Consider the following 16035-nt stretch of genomic DNA (forward strand, 5'->3'; position numbering starts at 1 on the left):
TTGCAGGCATTCCATGATTTGTAAAAACTGCATTCTCTGTCTTCGTCTTTCCTTAAAGGTCCCATGGCATGAAAATTTCACTTTATGATGTTTTTTAACACTAATATGAGTTCCCCCAGCCTGGCTATAGTCCCCAATTGGCTTGAGATGGTGATAGGTGTAAACCGAGCCCTGGGTATCCTGCTCTGCCTTTGAGAAAATGAAAGCTCAGATGAGCCGTTCTGGAATCTTGCTTGTTATGAGGTCATAACAAGCGAGGTTACCTCCCCCTAGGTCTCTGCTTTGCCTGCCCAGAGAATTTGGCCAACCCATGAGAGAGAGAGACATCATGGCTTTCAAACTAGCAAAGTGGCAGTTGGTCAAGGCCACACCCCCACCCTCCACCTTGCCCCTCCCTCTCTCCTCCTCAATAGCTACAGGCACAGAAATGGCACATCTTAAGGAAAGCTCATTGTGGGACTGGCTCTAGTGGCTTAATTCTGCACCAAGGCTGAATTTACAGTATTAGGGGACCACTAAGGTCTATATAAAAGCATCCAAAAAGCACCATGTCATCAGACCTTTAATATTATTGTAACAGCAACAGGCTCAAATTCTATAATTTTCAAGACCACTATTTGTGGTTATTAGCATTGGGGGCAAGTACTGATTGTGATACATGCAAGATAGAAAGTATAACAGCCCAGGTGCTATGAGTGGGACTTGAACCCTTGTGTCCTAAAAGATAATCCAAAACAAAGACAAAGGGAAAATCTTTGACACATTTTCTGTCACGTTTGTTCCCCTGTGGTTTTTCTTTTAGCCAGAAAGTCGAGACATTTTCGTTGGCAGGACTGTTAAATAGTTTAGGATCCTGTGTGTACTGCTGGCTGATAATTCAAAGTCCTTTGGTGTTTGTGTCCTGCTGACAGTCACCACTCCCCATGTGCAGGGGAGCAAGCAAACATAGATGGATAAACAGCGGAGTAGGATCAAAATAACTCTAAGAAACACAGAAGAAACCTTGGGTTAAATAGTAGTCAACTGGATTTAGCATGCAATAATAATGATGTATGAAGCTGTGTAAAAGAAATGACAATTTAACATGCAGATATTTTTCGTTTTATTTGTAATTTATTAATTAATGTGTCTGTGTGTCATGATGATTATGTGTGTCATGATGATTCTTTTGTGAGACTGAATCATCTTATTTATAACCGTGTGTATGTTATTTGTTCTCAGGTTTCTCTTGCAATAGGGATCTTGATCTCAATGACATTTGAACAAATAAATCTGTCTCTGCCACCTCCAACTCTGTCTGCTATCATTTATTTTGTATGCCCATGTAAGGCAGGTTTTACTGTAAATCAACACTTGATCAACAGTTTCTTTGCTGCTTTGGGATTACTGTTAGTCTTACAGATAAAAGAAATATACATCAATGAGAACAGCTAAATTGTGTGTTACGCTATAACAGCACACAAGTGACTATAAAGAGTAGGAGGCAATAGATTAGAGGTGTAATTATGCACAGTAACCCAGGAAAAAACCAACTCATTATCAAATTACAGCTGTGATGCACCATTTCTGTTGGTTGCCAACTGAAACAATCTAAACAGTGCTTTTGTACAGAGAAGTCTGTGTTTTCAGATTTCTCCACCTTAGAGTGGACATACTCACTTGGTGGGCTGTGACACCAGGGCGTCACGGTGTAATCTGTAACAGGGGAAGCTGTTGAATGAACCTGGCTCCAGAGAAACTCCAGGTATGGTGCTGTACTCCTTCTCTACTAGGCCAAACTTCTCCATCATACGGAAACCTGCAAGAGACAAATCATCATTTCCTTCGTCCTCGTTAAGATCAGCATCCTCCTCCTCCATGCGATCACTGTAATTAGAATCATTTCCGGCAACCACAGCATGCACCGTCATTATGTTATTACCATCATCATGGTTGCACCTGTGTGACTGTTGTACAGTATATTACGCATTTTCCTTTACCTGCCATTGTATTACCACTCATCAAAATTGATGGACAAGCTGAAAGACAGAAAAGAGTCTGTTAGTTCATCCTTAATATATATATATATATATATATTTTTTTTTTTTTTCTTCAGTCATTCTCTAGGTCTCTCCTTTCTCAAGAACTCTTTTTACTCCTGGTAAACACGCGGTAGTGTTACTCACTGGCGGTGGCAGCCTCACAGACAAAAGTAATGAGCTGTTCTTCTATTTTCTTCACAGCATCCAAATCGTCCACGAAGAAGACGTGTCTGTCGCTGGGCTTGCTGGCAATATTCACCAGCTCCCCGTAGTCTGCGTCCGCAAAGCCAATGGCAAAGATGATATAGCCTGAGAATGGAGTTAAACAAGAGAATTCATTACAAGTTTGTAAGTAAGTGTAGAGGATAAAGTGGAGTAATGTAACGCATTGTTGGGAGTTATGGGCTTCAAACCAATGGTTGAAGCGTCTCATATCCTATAACCGTAAAATGTGACACACAGTACATAAAGCATCCAAGAATTGAAAGGGGGAATGGGGATCTGTCCTCCATCTTGCCTGTACTGTACCAACACACACAACTTACCTTATGAATGTCAATGAAACACATAAACGTAGACATCTTTTTCAGAACTTTAACAAACTGTGTTTAGTCTATAAAATACCAACCATCCATCTGCATCTCCTTGGACACTTTGTTGACATCATCTTGTGAACGTCCATCAGTGAGAACAACCAGGACTTTAGGAACGCCCCTTCTAGCTCCGGCCTCTGGGGTGAAAATAGTCTCCTTCACATGTTTGATGGCCCGACCTGATGGAGGTCAAAATGATAACCTTATGATTCAAAACCCAAACCAGTATTTATGCCTTTTTTAGCCCATATAACCATTTACAGTATACTTAACATTTATTCCATGCTTTTTGAAGCATACCATGGTGTTTAGATTTGTTTGTTTGTTAATTTCTGTAAAACTATAAAATGAATGTGCAGAAACTTAAATTAGATAGTTAATCACAGTACACATTTTGTCAATATTTTGTTATGTTACACAAATGAAGCATAGTGTAAGTTCAAACAAAGCACTGAAGCTATACTTGTACTGTCGGATTGGATACTTTGCAATCATTCCCAGCTGTGTGACTAGTAATGTACCATTATATTCATGCAGGTGTACAGCAGGACATTAAAACCTGACACTTATCACTGTTACTTATGTTCATGCCTCTGCCATTTGCTGACACAGTTCCCTTCACCACCCCAACCTCCTCATATGAGATATTTTCTTTTCTTAGACATAAGTAGGGGGGGGGGGGCACCAAGGAAAAAAGGTTGGGAACCACTGGATTAAACTAAGATTTAATGCTCATGTATGTTTATTAAGGGAGGGTTAGCTGCTCTCAGCATAATCCTTGTTGTTTATCTGATTCTTTGAGAGCTCCCTCAAACAGCATAGCCTTACTGTATAAACATTTGTTACAAATGGTCAATTCCTTGACGTAAGTGTCTCTGACTGAATAATAACTGAGAAAAATAAAAGCTGCCAAGTTTTGAGTCTATCTAACTCAAACCATATAACATAACATATACATTAAAATAAAAATGCAAAACATTTCCTTGATGTGTCCTTTATGTGGTGCTTATACTTTCTCCACAACACTCTTAGCACTGTCATCTGATATGAAGCTTTATTTCTTCATGGTGCAACATTTTAGAACAGTGGAATAAAAGCTTGGCAAACCAATTTATTAGAAGCACAGATATCTTCTTTATCTAAAACAAATCCTATTCCCCACCTCAAGCAGGGGTGTGAATGCTTGTGACCTTTTAATTTTAATGTACTTAAAAGTTGCTGATTAAAGAAAGTATTCTTTTTTCTTCCACCAACATTAATAAAATATATTTTCAAGCCTATAATTATTACATGGCAATAAGTGACCTAAACACTCCTGAACCCAGATTAATATATGCCAGAAAGCAAAAAACGTCCAAGGTATTTCAATGAACACTTAGATATGAGACAAAGATGGAAATGTCAAAATCCAGTCTGTCAGAAAGTTAAAATTAGATGAACCTTTGACAGTGTGCACGTCACCTGCTAATGGACTTAAACAATCTGTCTAGACAGCTTTAAAAGGTTTCAAGACCCGCACAAAAAGGCAGCCAATGTGGGTTCAATGCATACGTGTCAGTGAATTTAATGATGCCTTATGTATCACTGTTTCAAGACCCTCAAAAAAACACTTGAAGGTCGGAAGATAAATTTCAGTCAACAGTTTATTAGCAAGGTTAAATGTAAGATTTAAAAGCATTGTGTTATACTATAGTTCTTACGCTATTTCTATTGATCTATTGATATATATATATAAATATATATATTTATACACACACACACAAACACACATATTATATATATAAGAAACTGACCTGCAATGTGTCCTTAATGGCTTTAATTCATCTAAACTGTTATTCACACATACTGAATATTGGCAACAATGTGTGTGCAAATATACTCATTGTGTGCATGCAAACACCACACACAGGTAGGTCATTTTATTTAATACTAGTTTTTGCATACTCTTCATCATGATTTGCAATAATAATTCAAAAAGCTCATCTACTCATCTCCACCTGACCTTTTCATAATTAAATGGACAATCACTGCCATTAATTCTCTTAACTCTCAATGCCCTTTAAAACTTACTCCTTGTGTGTGTTCAAGAGTGTGTCTGATTTATTAAGAGAAGTGCCGAGTATCAGGGAACTTTGCAATAAAAACAATACAAGATGAAGCAGTAAATGGCCCTTTAAGTTGACCAAACACGTAATGTATATGTGAGAATGTGTATGGTGTCTCTGTCTCCCAATTTCAAACCAAACCAAAATCCTCAGACTGTCAGCTGTCAGTGGTGACAAATGATAGAGTGCTTGGTCTGTAAAGTGTTGTGCTGTCAGATATCTGCCAGTGATACATCTGTTTCTACACTGTCCTCTGATCACGCTGAGGCAAGACTGGAATTACAGAGGCCAGCCAGGCATGAAGTGAGACACAGAGCCGAGGAGACGGGATGGGACAGAGGAGGTGTTGGGTAGGAGGTGGAAGATGAAAGGGTAGGGTAGGTAAGAGGGCACAGAAAGAGTGGGGGGAAAAGGTTGAAAAGGAAGAAGGAAAAGGTCAGATGAGGAAGAGCAGGTATAAAAGGAGGGTGAGAAAAAATGGAAACAAAACAAAAACATGTCAGTCGATCTTGGGTTCAAAAGCTCATCATCAATCAGCGATCCCTTTTTGTGTGTGAAGAAATCCCTATCAGTTTGGATTGAGCCTCCTGTCCGGCAACAGTTAACCAGTTCTCTCGCTATCACTTAAGAAGGGATAAAATAAAAACAATAGCTGAAATCATCTATCCTGTTATAGCATCCAAAGCGCACTATAATTAAGTATATAGTTCTTATGTGGCTGCAGGTAAAATCTGTATGACTGGGATGAGATTGTTATATTATGTGTGGTTATTATGAAAAGAAAGAGCTACACAATTCTCTAATCTTTGAAAGATTACAGTAAGTAAGAAATCAGTAAGAAATTAATTTGGAAAATCAAATGCATTATTGAAAATATACAATGGATTTTGAATGGGTCTCAGTGGCTTTTATGTCAGTGAAACTCATTCATGGGCCATTCATACATCTATTCCTGAACTCTCACTCATACACCTAGATAAATTGAGTGAAGGTCTCACACAACTGCATTACTACAGCTGAAGAAGTCAGACTGGCTGCTCAAGTAAAAATCATAAAACAAGGTCAATCACATCTTGAATAATCTAATGTAGAAATATATTACTGCACAATTAAGGATTAAAAGACACTATTTTACATATTGGAAGTCAGTCATCTCACACATACTGTACACACACACACACACACACACACACACACACACACACACACACACACACACACACACACACACACACACACACACACACACACACAGAAATCTTTACATTTGCCCACAAGCACACATTTATTCAAAATTCCTCAATCTGAATATACTGTAGAAGCAATTACATCATCTACAGCACAAAAATCAATCTCAAAAGACACAAATACACACTCACTCCCTCATATATATACTGTATACACACTACAGTATATCCAGGGATAAAGACTATTACAGATGCAGCTACGTTAAATCAATCATTAACCAAGCCAGTCAGAGGCATACTAATACCTTTATGAATAAATGCATAGCGAAAAGCCAAATCCTAGAATATCAGCTTCAACACTCTAAATCCTCAACATGCTCTTCCCTCACACACAGGGTACCGACGGTGGTGGGGGGAATTCTGACTGTAAAGGCAGCATTATTTACATAGTGTTTATAAAAAGTGTATAGAGAAAAGGCTTATGACTTGAAGACTGTCCCTCCTCCTCAAACCTTCGCAGTGCCATTGAGCAAAGTACTCATCCCCAATAGATACAGTACAAGCTCTGTTGCCGACCAAGTTAGAGGGCAGCTCCCAGATGTGAAACGCTAAGCTAAAATAAGCAGGTTTAAACCAAGTTTCAAAATGGATAAACATGATTAGGAAACCCAAATATACTGTCCAATATTATCCACACAAAAAAAGGGGGGCGGGGATCCTGTAGAGCTGACAAGACATTTGTTACTTTACTGTGGATCTGTGCATAGTTTTGGGAGGGGGGGGGGGTGTTTTCCTTTATTAGATAGTGACAGTGGATAGACAGGAAAGTGTGGGGAGAGAGAGAGAGAGAGAGAGAGAGAGAGAGAGAGTGAGAGAGAGAGGGGATGACACACAGAAAATGACAGCAGGTCGGACCTGAACCCGGGCCGCTGCAAAGGACTCAGCCCACATGGGACGCACGCTCTACTGGGTGAGCTAGAGGCCCTTAAGCACATTTTAAAATGTGTTTTCTGTGTTTGCTTGACCCAAGGGTTATAGGACAGATGATATAAAGTAAGCTAGTCATTTACAGTAAAAGCATAAAAAAGGCATTAAAGCTGTGGGAGATTTAGACCCAGTGAGGAGCGCTGATGGGGTCTCTGAGGAGAAGTTTAGGTTTAAGAATGAAAAAAGGGAAATGTTTGGGTTTGGAGTGCGAACTTCATAGTTGTAATGCAAGCCTCAGTCCTGAAAGCCAAATTCCCTACTGATCCTTTTCTAAATGGACCAGAATAGTAAGATGCAAGTAAGGAGGTTTAGGTTCAGAGTATACAGCTATGTGTGTTTGTATAGTTTTGCATCAAGATTAACAAAGGAGGGTAAAATATCAAAACCAAAACATGAATAAAAAATCATTGAACAGAACAGAAAATACTGTTCACTTCTGCCTGAATTATCTTATAAATAAATAAATAGATAGATAATATATATTTTATTATGTATGTATGTATATAAACATGTAAAATAAAGGAACTATTATATGACCTCAAATATATACACACATATATATATATATATATATATATATATATATATATATATATATATATATATAAGCAATAAGCTGTGTGGGTGTCTCTGGTGGAAATAAGGACAGCCTGAACAATAGGTATTATGTGTGAGCTACTAAAGAGGATTAATGCTACGCTGAGGCAGTGTATGTGTGCATGTATGTGTGGGAGAGAGACAAAGAGAAAGCGGGAAAGGGAGACATTGTGAGTCCGTAGGCATTAGCCTAACCGTGTAAGAGTTGGCGGCCCATCTTTCTTTCTTTGTGTGGGGAAGATGACATTTTATGGTTTGTTTTCTGCTCTTCTGTAGACCACACACACACACACACACACACACACACACACACACACACACACACACACACACACACACACACACACACACACACACACACACACACACACACACACACACACACACACACACACACACACACACACACACACAGCCCTGCCAGCTAAAACTCCACTACTTGTCACCTGTTAAATTATAAGACAGTACAGTAGATGTATAAGGGGTATGGGGGAAATGAAGAAAACAGAATATAAAAAATAGGAGACAAAAAAGGAGGAATGCTGAGAAGGAAAAGAGGGAAAACAATGAAAAGGCAGAAGAAGAGAGGATGCTTAAAAGGAAAACAAAGAGGCAATAAAGTGAAGGAGAAGACAGTATGAGGTTGGCAAGAGAGTAGAGGAGATGAAAGAGAGAATAAAAGAGAGAGGAGTAAGAAGGGGGAGGAAGGGATAAGTGGGGAGAGGATAGTGCGATCAGCTCTGGAGCTGATACCTCTTTCCACTTCACAATTCTGCGCCACTTTGTGTTGGTCTATCACATGAAATCCCAATAAAATACATTTACATTTGTGGGTGTAATGTGAAAAAATGTGGAAAAGTTCAAGGGGTATGAATACTTTTGCAAGCCACTGTATGCTTTCAAATTAAAGTCTTTCCTCTCTGCAGTATGTGATAGTTTCAACAAGTATCATGAAATTGGAGAAAACTGGGATTTTAATAGAGATGTTTCAAATTTCACAACTCTTTAAGTTTTCTTATCAAGATTGTTTGCGGTAAATTGAGGTTTAAAGCTCATTCTTGACCTTGGAAATAGCAGTTGACAAAACAATCTCACCACAAGGTCCATTAGTAGCTGTTCTGGGAAAATGGAGTTGTCCAGTTGTCATAAAGGTTTGGACAAAGCTCCAGATCAGCTACTAATGGACCTTGTGGTGAGATAGTTTTGTCAACAGCTACTTCCAGGTTAAGAATAAACTTTCAATCTCAAGCCAACACGGACGAGAAGTCCTTAGTGCTCTGAATTTTTTTATTTTTTATTTTAGCATCTACAATTCCACGACAAAAGGCCAAACTATATTTGCGAAGGAAGACTGTGTGTTATGATTGACAGCTCCAGAACAGCTAATAGACCCTGTGGTGAGATTGTTTTGTGAAGAGATTGGGGTAAATATCAAATAAGGTATTAAACTGACATCTGAATTTACCCATCTTGTTTTATTGCATGAACTATTGTTACAATAATCCAATAACACACAGCTCTGACCTGTCTTGGTGTTTCCTCCCTTGTATCTGATCCTCTGAATAGCTTCCAACAGCGCTTCTTTGTTGCCATGGGAACTCAGCTGGAACTCTGTCCGAGCATCGTCGCTGAACTGAGCAATGGCCACCTGCAGAGAGGCAGAGACGGACAGACAGAAAGTTCATATGTCAAATTAAATTATACCTTAAATCTCTATCTTCTGGACCCCTGGTGTTTTAAACCTGCCTTAAAGGAATATTTCACACAAAAATTATCATCTGCTCACACTCTTCTCAGTCACAATACAACTGAAATGTGTGTGTGTGTGTGTGTGTGTGTGTGTGCATGTGTGCGTGCGTGCGTGCAAGTGTGTGTGTGTGTGTGTGTGCGTGCGGGCGTGTGTGTGTGTGCGTGCATGTGTGCAGGTTTAATTCTGCTTGCTCCAAATCAAGAAGGCTAATTACTCCAAGCAGCTCATGTGGCATGATGTGAGTGCTATGAAGCCAAATGTCTGCACATTTATACTAACCTCATTATTACCTACATTTTCTGCATTTATGTTCAACAGCAACAACAGTATCAAACAGATGCTGCCTTTGTTTGCTGAAGGAAACACTGTAATTATACAAATTGGGCCAAAGCAGCCCCACAAAGTGGATACTGTAGAAATTGAAAGAAGCCAAAATGTGTGACATTTTCCTGGTTTAATGTTGGTAACAGATTTCAACTTTTTTTCAACCTGCTCAGTGCTGGTGGTCTTAATATTTTATTATAATATATCTATTATTTTATGCAAGTCTCTAGGTGAAAATTCACTGAATACATATACTATATATATGTCCAACCTCACAAATCTGCACTATAATCAATCTAATTGCCTTACTCTAAGAGGAGAGAACAACTATCATTACCTCCAGACTGCTAATGGTGCTGTTGTTGGCTCAGGGCGGCCTACATTTACAAGCCAACTCTCTCTCTACTGTACAGCCAACTCTCTCACATTACAGCCAGTGTTTTGCTCTTAGAAGCCTACTGCCAGAGGGTTATGGGGCACACTGAGGGTAGCAAACTGCGTAACAGCAGACATTACACAAATGAAAGAAAAAGGTTTAGCAAGCACCTCTACAGTGTGACAAATGAACCAGCTGAGCTCTGCTGACATAGTGTGGGGGCCATGCAGGCAAGAAGCACTAAGAAATTAGTTCACAATGACAATAGAGAACTACTGCCCCAAGTTAGAGCCTGACATTACTACTGATGAACCTGATACATGAGAAACACTCTGCAGCAGTGGAGATGGCAATATTCACTGTAGGAATGTAATTTAAAGCATTGCTCATGAAGAATAGTTGATAGTTGATTGATAGTTGATAGTGCATTAGTCGATGCTTGAACAATCTGAACATTATTCCAGCTTTTAATGCATCAAGACCGAAATGATTACAAACACCACTTCTGCCAGACAAGTAATGTTTTCAGGCACAAAACACTGGCAGAAAATGAGCAGAGTTAATCGAATACTGCACAGCAACTAAAAAGAAAGTCTTGCTAGAAAGTAAAGACTGACTCACTAGGTGTTTAAAGTTCCTCTTCACTTTTCTAAACTTTTCTGTAGATACAAGGCTGTGGTCCTGCTTATTTGTCAGGGGACAGCCAAAGGAAATTGGGAGAAATTCTGCTCCAAAGCATACTTACAGAATCAATTAATGCCAACAGCAGCAGACTTCCTCAAATAATAAATGAGCCAAGCCCACATGTGTCAAAAACACAAATTGTAAACTCAGGTTGGGTAAGATTCATTATTTGGCCAAAAGTCTGTTATGTCCATAATTTCTATTTCTGTCAACAACAAAAATATGGAAGGAATAGCTCGCTGGTTATAGAACAAAAGCTGCAGATTTTGAGAGAGTCAGCCATGATGTTGAATCACTCTCCACCCTTTCATTATGGACAGCGTCCTTTCTCCATTAATCCATTATCTACTGAATAAAAGTCTGTAGAAGGCACATTAAAACTTTCTTTCTCTTCTGCAATCTTGAAAGTTAAATGGGTTTCCGTATAGGAAAGATGGAGGACAGAGGATGAGGTAGTTGGCTGGGGCACAAGAGTTGGGGGGCAATGGGTTGTTGGATATATGAGAATTTTATTATAAGTTTAACACTGTGCTGTGCTTGCAAAACGTCCCGTCTAAAAACTCCATATTTGGCAGGGCTTTGTTTCTTTTTTGGGGGAATTATCCTACAAATATATATTTAAAAATAAATGAACAAATATATATTTTTCACAACATTCTCTGTTCTGTGAATAGGTTATTTACCCACAGATTACACTAGGACATGTCATTTCTATATTTCATTATTTTTATGGTTTTCAGTGTGGTTACTTTTGGCTAGATCCCCAGCATCTGCTGCACATTTAATTTTCCATGAACATGCATTTTACAGAAGGAAAATGCTTTAACAAAGAGAATGAATTACAAAGCGACTGAGCAAAAATTAAAAGCCTTCAGCACATTTGTATTTCTGTATGGTACTGTATAAACTGGCAATACGGTCATTTTCACAAGACACAGACATTTAGACTAGACACAAGAACCACAAGCGGTCATACAAGTGAATACCAGCACTCCAAGTAGACTCACTGCAGCATTATTCAGACTCAGATAGTCAAGATTGAATTCTTACATTTTTAATGCAGGAATCTTTCCCCATGTATAGATGCATTTGGTAAAATAGAGGTGCGATACAATCATACAAGTATTTTGATTTGTTTTGTTTATAACATCAAGGATACCACAAAGAAAAGCCACAGGACTTATTTCCATTGTGTTCCTTTGTTGTAGTTTGATGTCGTAGAGGTGTGTGCGTGCACATAAAACTTGTTAATTACGGTTTAATTTTTGAGTTCTTCCTTTGAGATTCTCCCTGATGTAAAAATGACTAAGGTGTGGTCACATGACTGACCTGGGTGCCATCCGGGCCAATCAAATCCAGTGATCCCATGGTGCTATAGAGGAAACGCGTGATCTTCATGAAGTTGTCATCTCCTATGGACCAGGAACCGTCGACCAGGAATGCCAGGTCAGCCTTGGCCTCCTTACACACTAGACGGAAAGACAAGCGGACAAGAGAGATATATAGATTTAGTCAGGCTATCATTATGTCTCTGCATTTAAATAAGTAATTTCATAAAGAATGAAGGTCTGCAAAGGACAAAGCATAACTTGAATATTAACTGGCTGCCTAATATATTCAGACTCTAAGTAAATATGCATAGTATGAAGCACTGCAAATATACATCTGCTGCAAAAGGGTAAATATGCAAAGGATGGGTCCTCAGATTAATTTGCACATGGGAGAGTTTATAAGATTACAAGTATAGTGCATGCTCTAAAATTGAGAGTTTCAAACTGATTTTTCTGACCACAAAAATGTGCTACATGCAATTTGTGTATTTTTTTTCTCCTTCTGTAAGCTGCTCATTCATATTTCTGGTCCAGCAGTGCCTTTTCATCTTTTATTCTTCTCAGGTTTCTAAAAGACTCCCAGTAGCCTTATATTTACTGCTGTAAAGTTGTTTTGTGGTTTTAACAAGTTTTCAAACTCAAGTTCTTCGCTAATTCCCAAATCCTATTCATGACAACAAGTCTTTCAAGCCAGGGAAAAACCTCAGCTGTATCGACACAAAAATCTGCTCTACTGGTCCTATGGTTTTTCGCTAGAGACAAATGCTATTATCGTATATTTTTACAGAACTTCATAGGTGGAGCTCTCATGCTTGTCAGAAATGTCAAGTTAAAGGTCAGCTGGAGAATGTTTTGATTGCACGGTTTTATGTGGCTGATTCTGATAAAAGCTGTGATATTACTGAAACCACTCAACCACCACTCATCGCCATCATTTTCTCCCTAAGTCTCTGCTTTAATACAGCACGTCTTTTTCTCACTTCTTTCTGTCTGTTTCTTCCACTGTCTTTCTCCTCATGTGTCTCTCTTTCTGCCTACTGGCCTCTGCAGCTGTATCTCTGCCTCTCTTTTTCACATCCTGCCCATCACTTTGTTTCATTCTCTTCCTCTTGTTGTTCTTACTGTCTGTCTGTCTCTCTTCCATGTATAGACACAGAATAGAATAGAATACACTTTATTGTCCCCGAGGGGAAATTTGCCTTTGGCATAGTGCTACAATCTGTTGCTTCACAACACAAACATGTAACAGAAAAAAACATTCTAAAATCTACATAAAAACATAACTTAAGATCATAAGATCAACAAAGCAACAGGTGCACCTTTGCTTTTTTTTCTTCTTTTTTGTGGTTCTGTCCTAAGTAAAGGTTGCCTGCCATTACAGAAAAAGGCATCGGTCTAACATAGGTCAGAAACCTAGACAGAAATGCTTACAGACAGGCTCAGCGGGTGTGTCAGTTCATGTCTGTAGAGTTTGCTGCGCTCTTTTACCTGAGTGCTTGGTGCTCTAGTGTTTTGGATTGAACTGTACTGAAGCAGAAACTAGGTGGGAGTGGTCAGGTTAGATTAGAGGAGCATTTCTTTATTATGGCATCGGCTGCAACCCACAGTGGATGGTATATAGTTCACCCAATAAAGTCATTATGGAATATAGTAAACGTCTCGTAGACTTCCTGTGTGAGAAATTCAAGTGTTTTCCTTTTTGTTTAGTTTAAATTGAACATCCCTGATTTAGTTATAGTGCCCCCAAAGTTTTTGAGGTCACTGTTAATATTTTGAAACTAAACACAGTTCACAGCTGTGTAACGAGTACAGAGTGACATTAGAAAGTAACTCTGTTAAAAGTAAACTTTTTTGTTTCCTGTTTCAAAATCAGGCCAGAGCAGCATAGCTTGCACTGGCAAGTGTGGTGTTGATCATTGATTTAAATTTATGAGCAAACCTACTGCTCTGTATAACTGGTTACAATTCCCTGTGTAGCAATGTCCCAATCAGATTTGGTTTTCACCCGATTGTAATCCCCATAATTCGTAATTGCATTTGATTGCAAGTATCTGCCAATACAAACCTTGATTGAATTTGACACCTTTAAGTACATCAAAGTTAATAAATACAAGCAACAACTGAATAGCTGAGCAACTGATTTCTTTTCCTTTGAAATATAAAAAAGAGCTAACTGTAGTAATATCATAACTGTCTTATTATAAATATACAGTGACAACAAACAAGATGGGTAACAAATAAAACACTCAAAAGAATTATTGCATCATTGCACTCTGTAGTGTTGCCTTATCGGTCATGTGGAAAGAATCTGTTATTACCACCTAATAAAACATCAACATTACACAGTCCCTCCAGAAAAACGTGATTATGTGATCGCATAATTCAATGCATAATCAGCCAAAGTCCACATATTGATGCGGGGGCCACATTGTTTCAAATATGCCGCACTTTCGCCGCATAAATTACTGATGTCAGCGCAAAATGTGTGGGGCTTGCATGATTTCATAATCCCCGCATTTTCGTTGCAAAAAAGTCACATATATCTTAGCAGAAAGTTGAAAAATGTTGCGTTTACTTCACACAAGGGCAGCCATTTTCCCCTGTTGCCATGGGAACGTTATGAAGTGAAGTAATTACGCGACGTGAACATTGAAAAGCAGGGTGTTGGGGGAATCACATTTTTTTTCTCCTTTTCATCAAACCGCAGTTTTTGCAAGTTCACGAAATTTTTGCAAGTTCCCGCAATTTCATCGCACAAAATTGCATAAATATCCCACATATTCCATCGCATTTTTTAAGAAAATGTGCCGCATAATCAAGGATTTTTGCCCGCAACAATCACAAAAAAACTCAAAAAGCATTTTTCTGGAAGGGCTGATTACAAATATTGTATGTATGTGTTGCTGCAAGTTGTGCAGAATTGACAATGTTAATGACATATACTGTATATGACAGCTGGCATACATTAAGTGTGATAGCTTACAAGTTTACCTGCACAGCTTTGTAAAATTTTAACCAAAAATGCATTTCACTAGGGTCAGGTGACTACAGTTACCATATTAAGTAATCAGACCACTAAAATTACCTACTGTACAACACTGGACGAATAATATGAGAGTGTGTGTTTTGTGTTCGGCTTCTTGCTCACCTTCTTTAGCAGGTGGGATGGTGGGAGGGGGCTCTGTGGTGGGGGGTTCAGTCGGAGCTTGAGTGGGCGCTGGCACTGGACACACACATAAACACACAATGTGGGAAAGAAGGCAATGCAATCGATCATGATGGCAGTGACAAGTGGCACCATCATCGTCTTTATGTGCCGACCACACACAACCACACAAACAATCAATAAGCTGGCAAAATGAGAGACAGCAGTGGCCTGTTTCTATTAAGCTGAAACTTTCCTAATCCTCTTCCCTTCTCTGACAGCTAAGTTCTGGACCTTTACAGAGAAAGATTGCATTATGTATATACAAACCTACGTGTACATCATAGACAGTATTAGGTGTACATGAGCAATCCAGCTGCTGTGTTTTACTCTGTTTATCTTTCTTTCCATCACTGAGTTACAGCAATCAGACATTATCTCTACCTTCTTTCTGTATATCTCTCTTCCCTACCTTCTATAATTTAGGGACAGCAAGAGTACTATTTTCATCAGTTTACTGTTGTATCTGTCTGACCAGAGGCTGTTTTTTTTCCAAGTCAAAACAGCCCCCAGGTTAAGGTTTGCCTCAGTGCCAAGCCAATTACTTTGCAGAGAGCAGTGGGTTCTGTCAAACCAGGGTACAGCAAGTAAATCATCTTGGAAACATCCGTGACTGCCCAGAGAAGGGACAGATACTTCATGAAAGTAGATGGAATTATCTCAAATGTTTCTTCAGTTTAACTGATAATTAGCAGTGTGTTAGACTGTGAGATTGTGGCATATGTCAATGAACAATAAACACTGTGGAGTTTCTGGGGCTTAGGAGATGTTTGTGTCAAATAACCACCATATTACTATTGTTGATGTTATTTATTTACTGTCTCTCCACACTAAAGACATCTACAGACAAATGATAAGAATGCTTCTGTAGGCAG

General features: G+C 38.9%; 1 protein-coding gene across 1 annotated transcript in view; it reads right to left on the bottom strand.

Moving 5' to 3' along the window:
• Nucleotides 1-16035, bottom strand: part of col14a1a (collagen, type XIV, alpha 1a) — a 140138-nt gene that overhangs the window by 52121 nt on the left and 71982 nt on the right. The window contains 7 exon segments of the mRNA XM_039806678.1: nucleotides 1660-1798; nucleotides 1980-2018; nucleotides 2166-2330; nucleotides 2650-2793; nucleotides 9015-9138; nucleotides 11954-12093; nucleotides 15104-15178. Coding sequence (XP_039662612.1) covers nucleotides 1660-1798; nucleotides 1980-2018; nucleotides 2166-2330; nucleotides 2650-2793; nucleotides 9015-9138; nucleotides 11954-12093; nucleotides 15104-15178 — 826 coding nt within the window.

This window comes from Perca fluviatilis, chromosome 7 (genome assembly GCF_010015445.1).
Source record: "Perca fluviatilis chromosome 7, GENO_Pfluv_1.0, whole genome shotgun sequence".
In the NCBI taxonomy this organism is placed as follows: domain Eukaryota; kingdom Metazoa; phylum Chordata; class Actinopteri; order Perciformes; family Percidae; genus Perca; species Perca fluviatilis.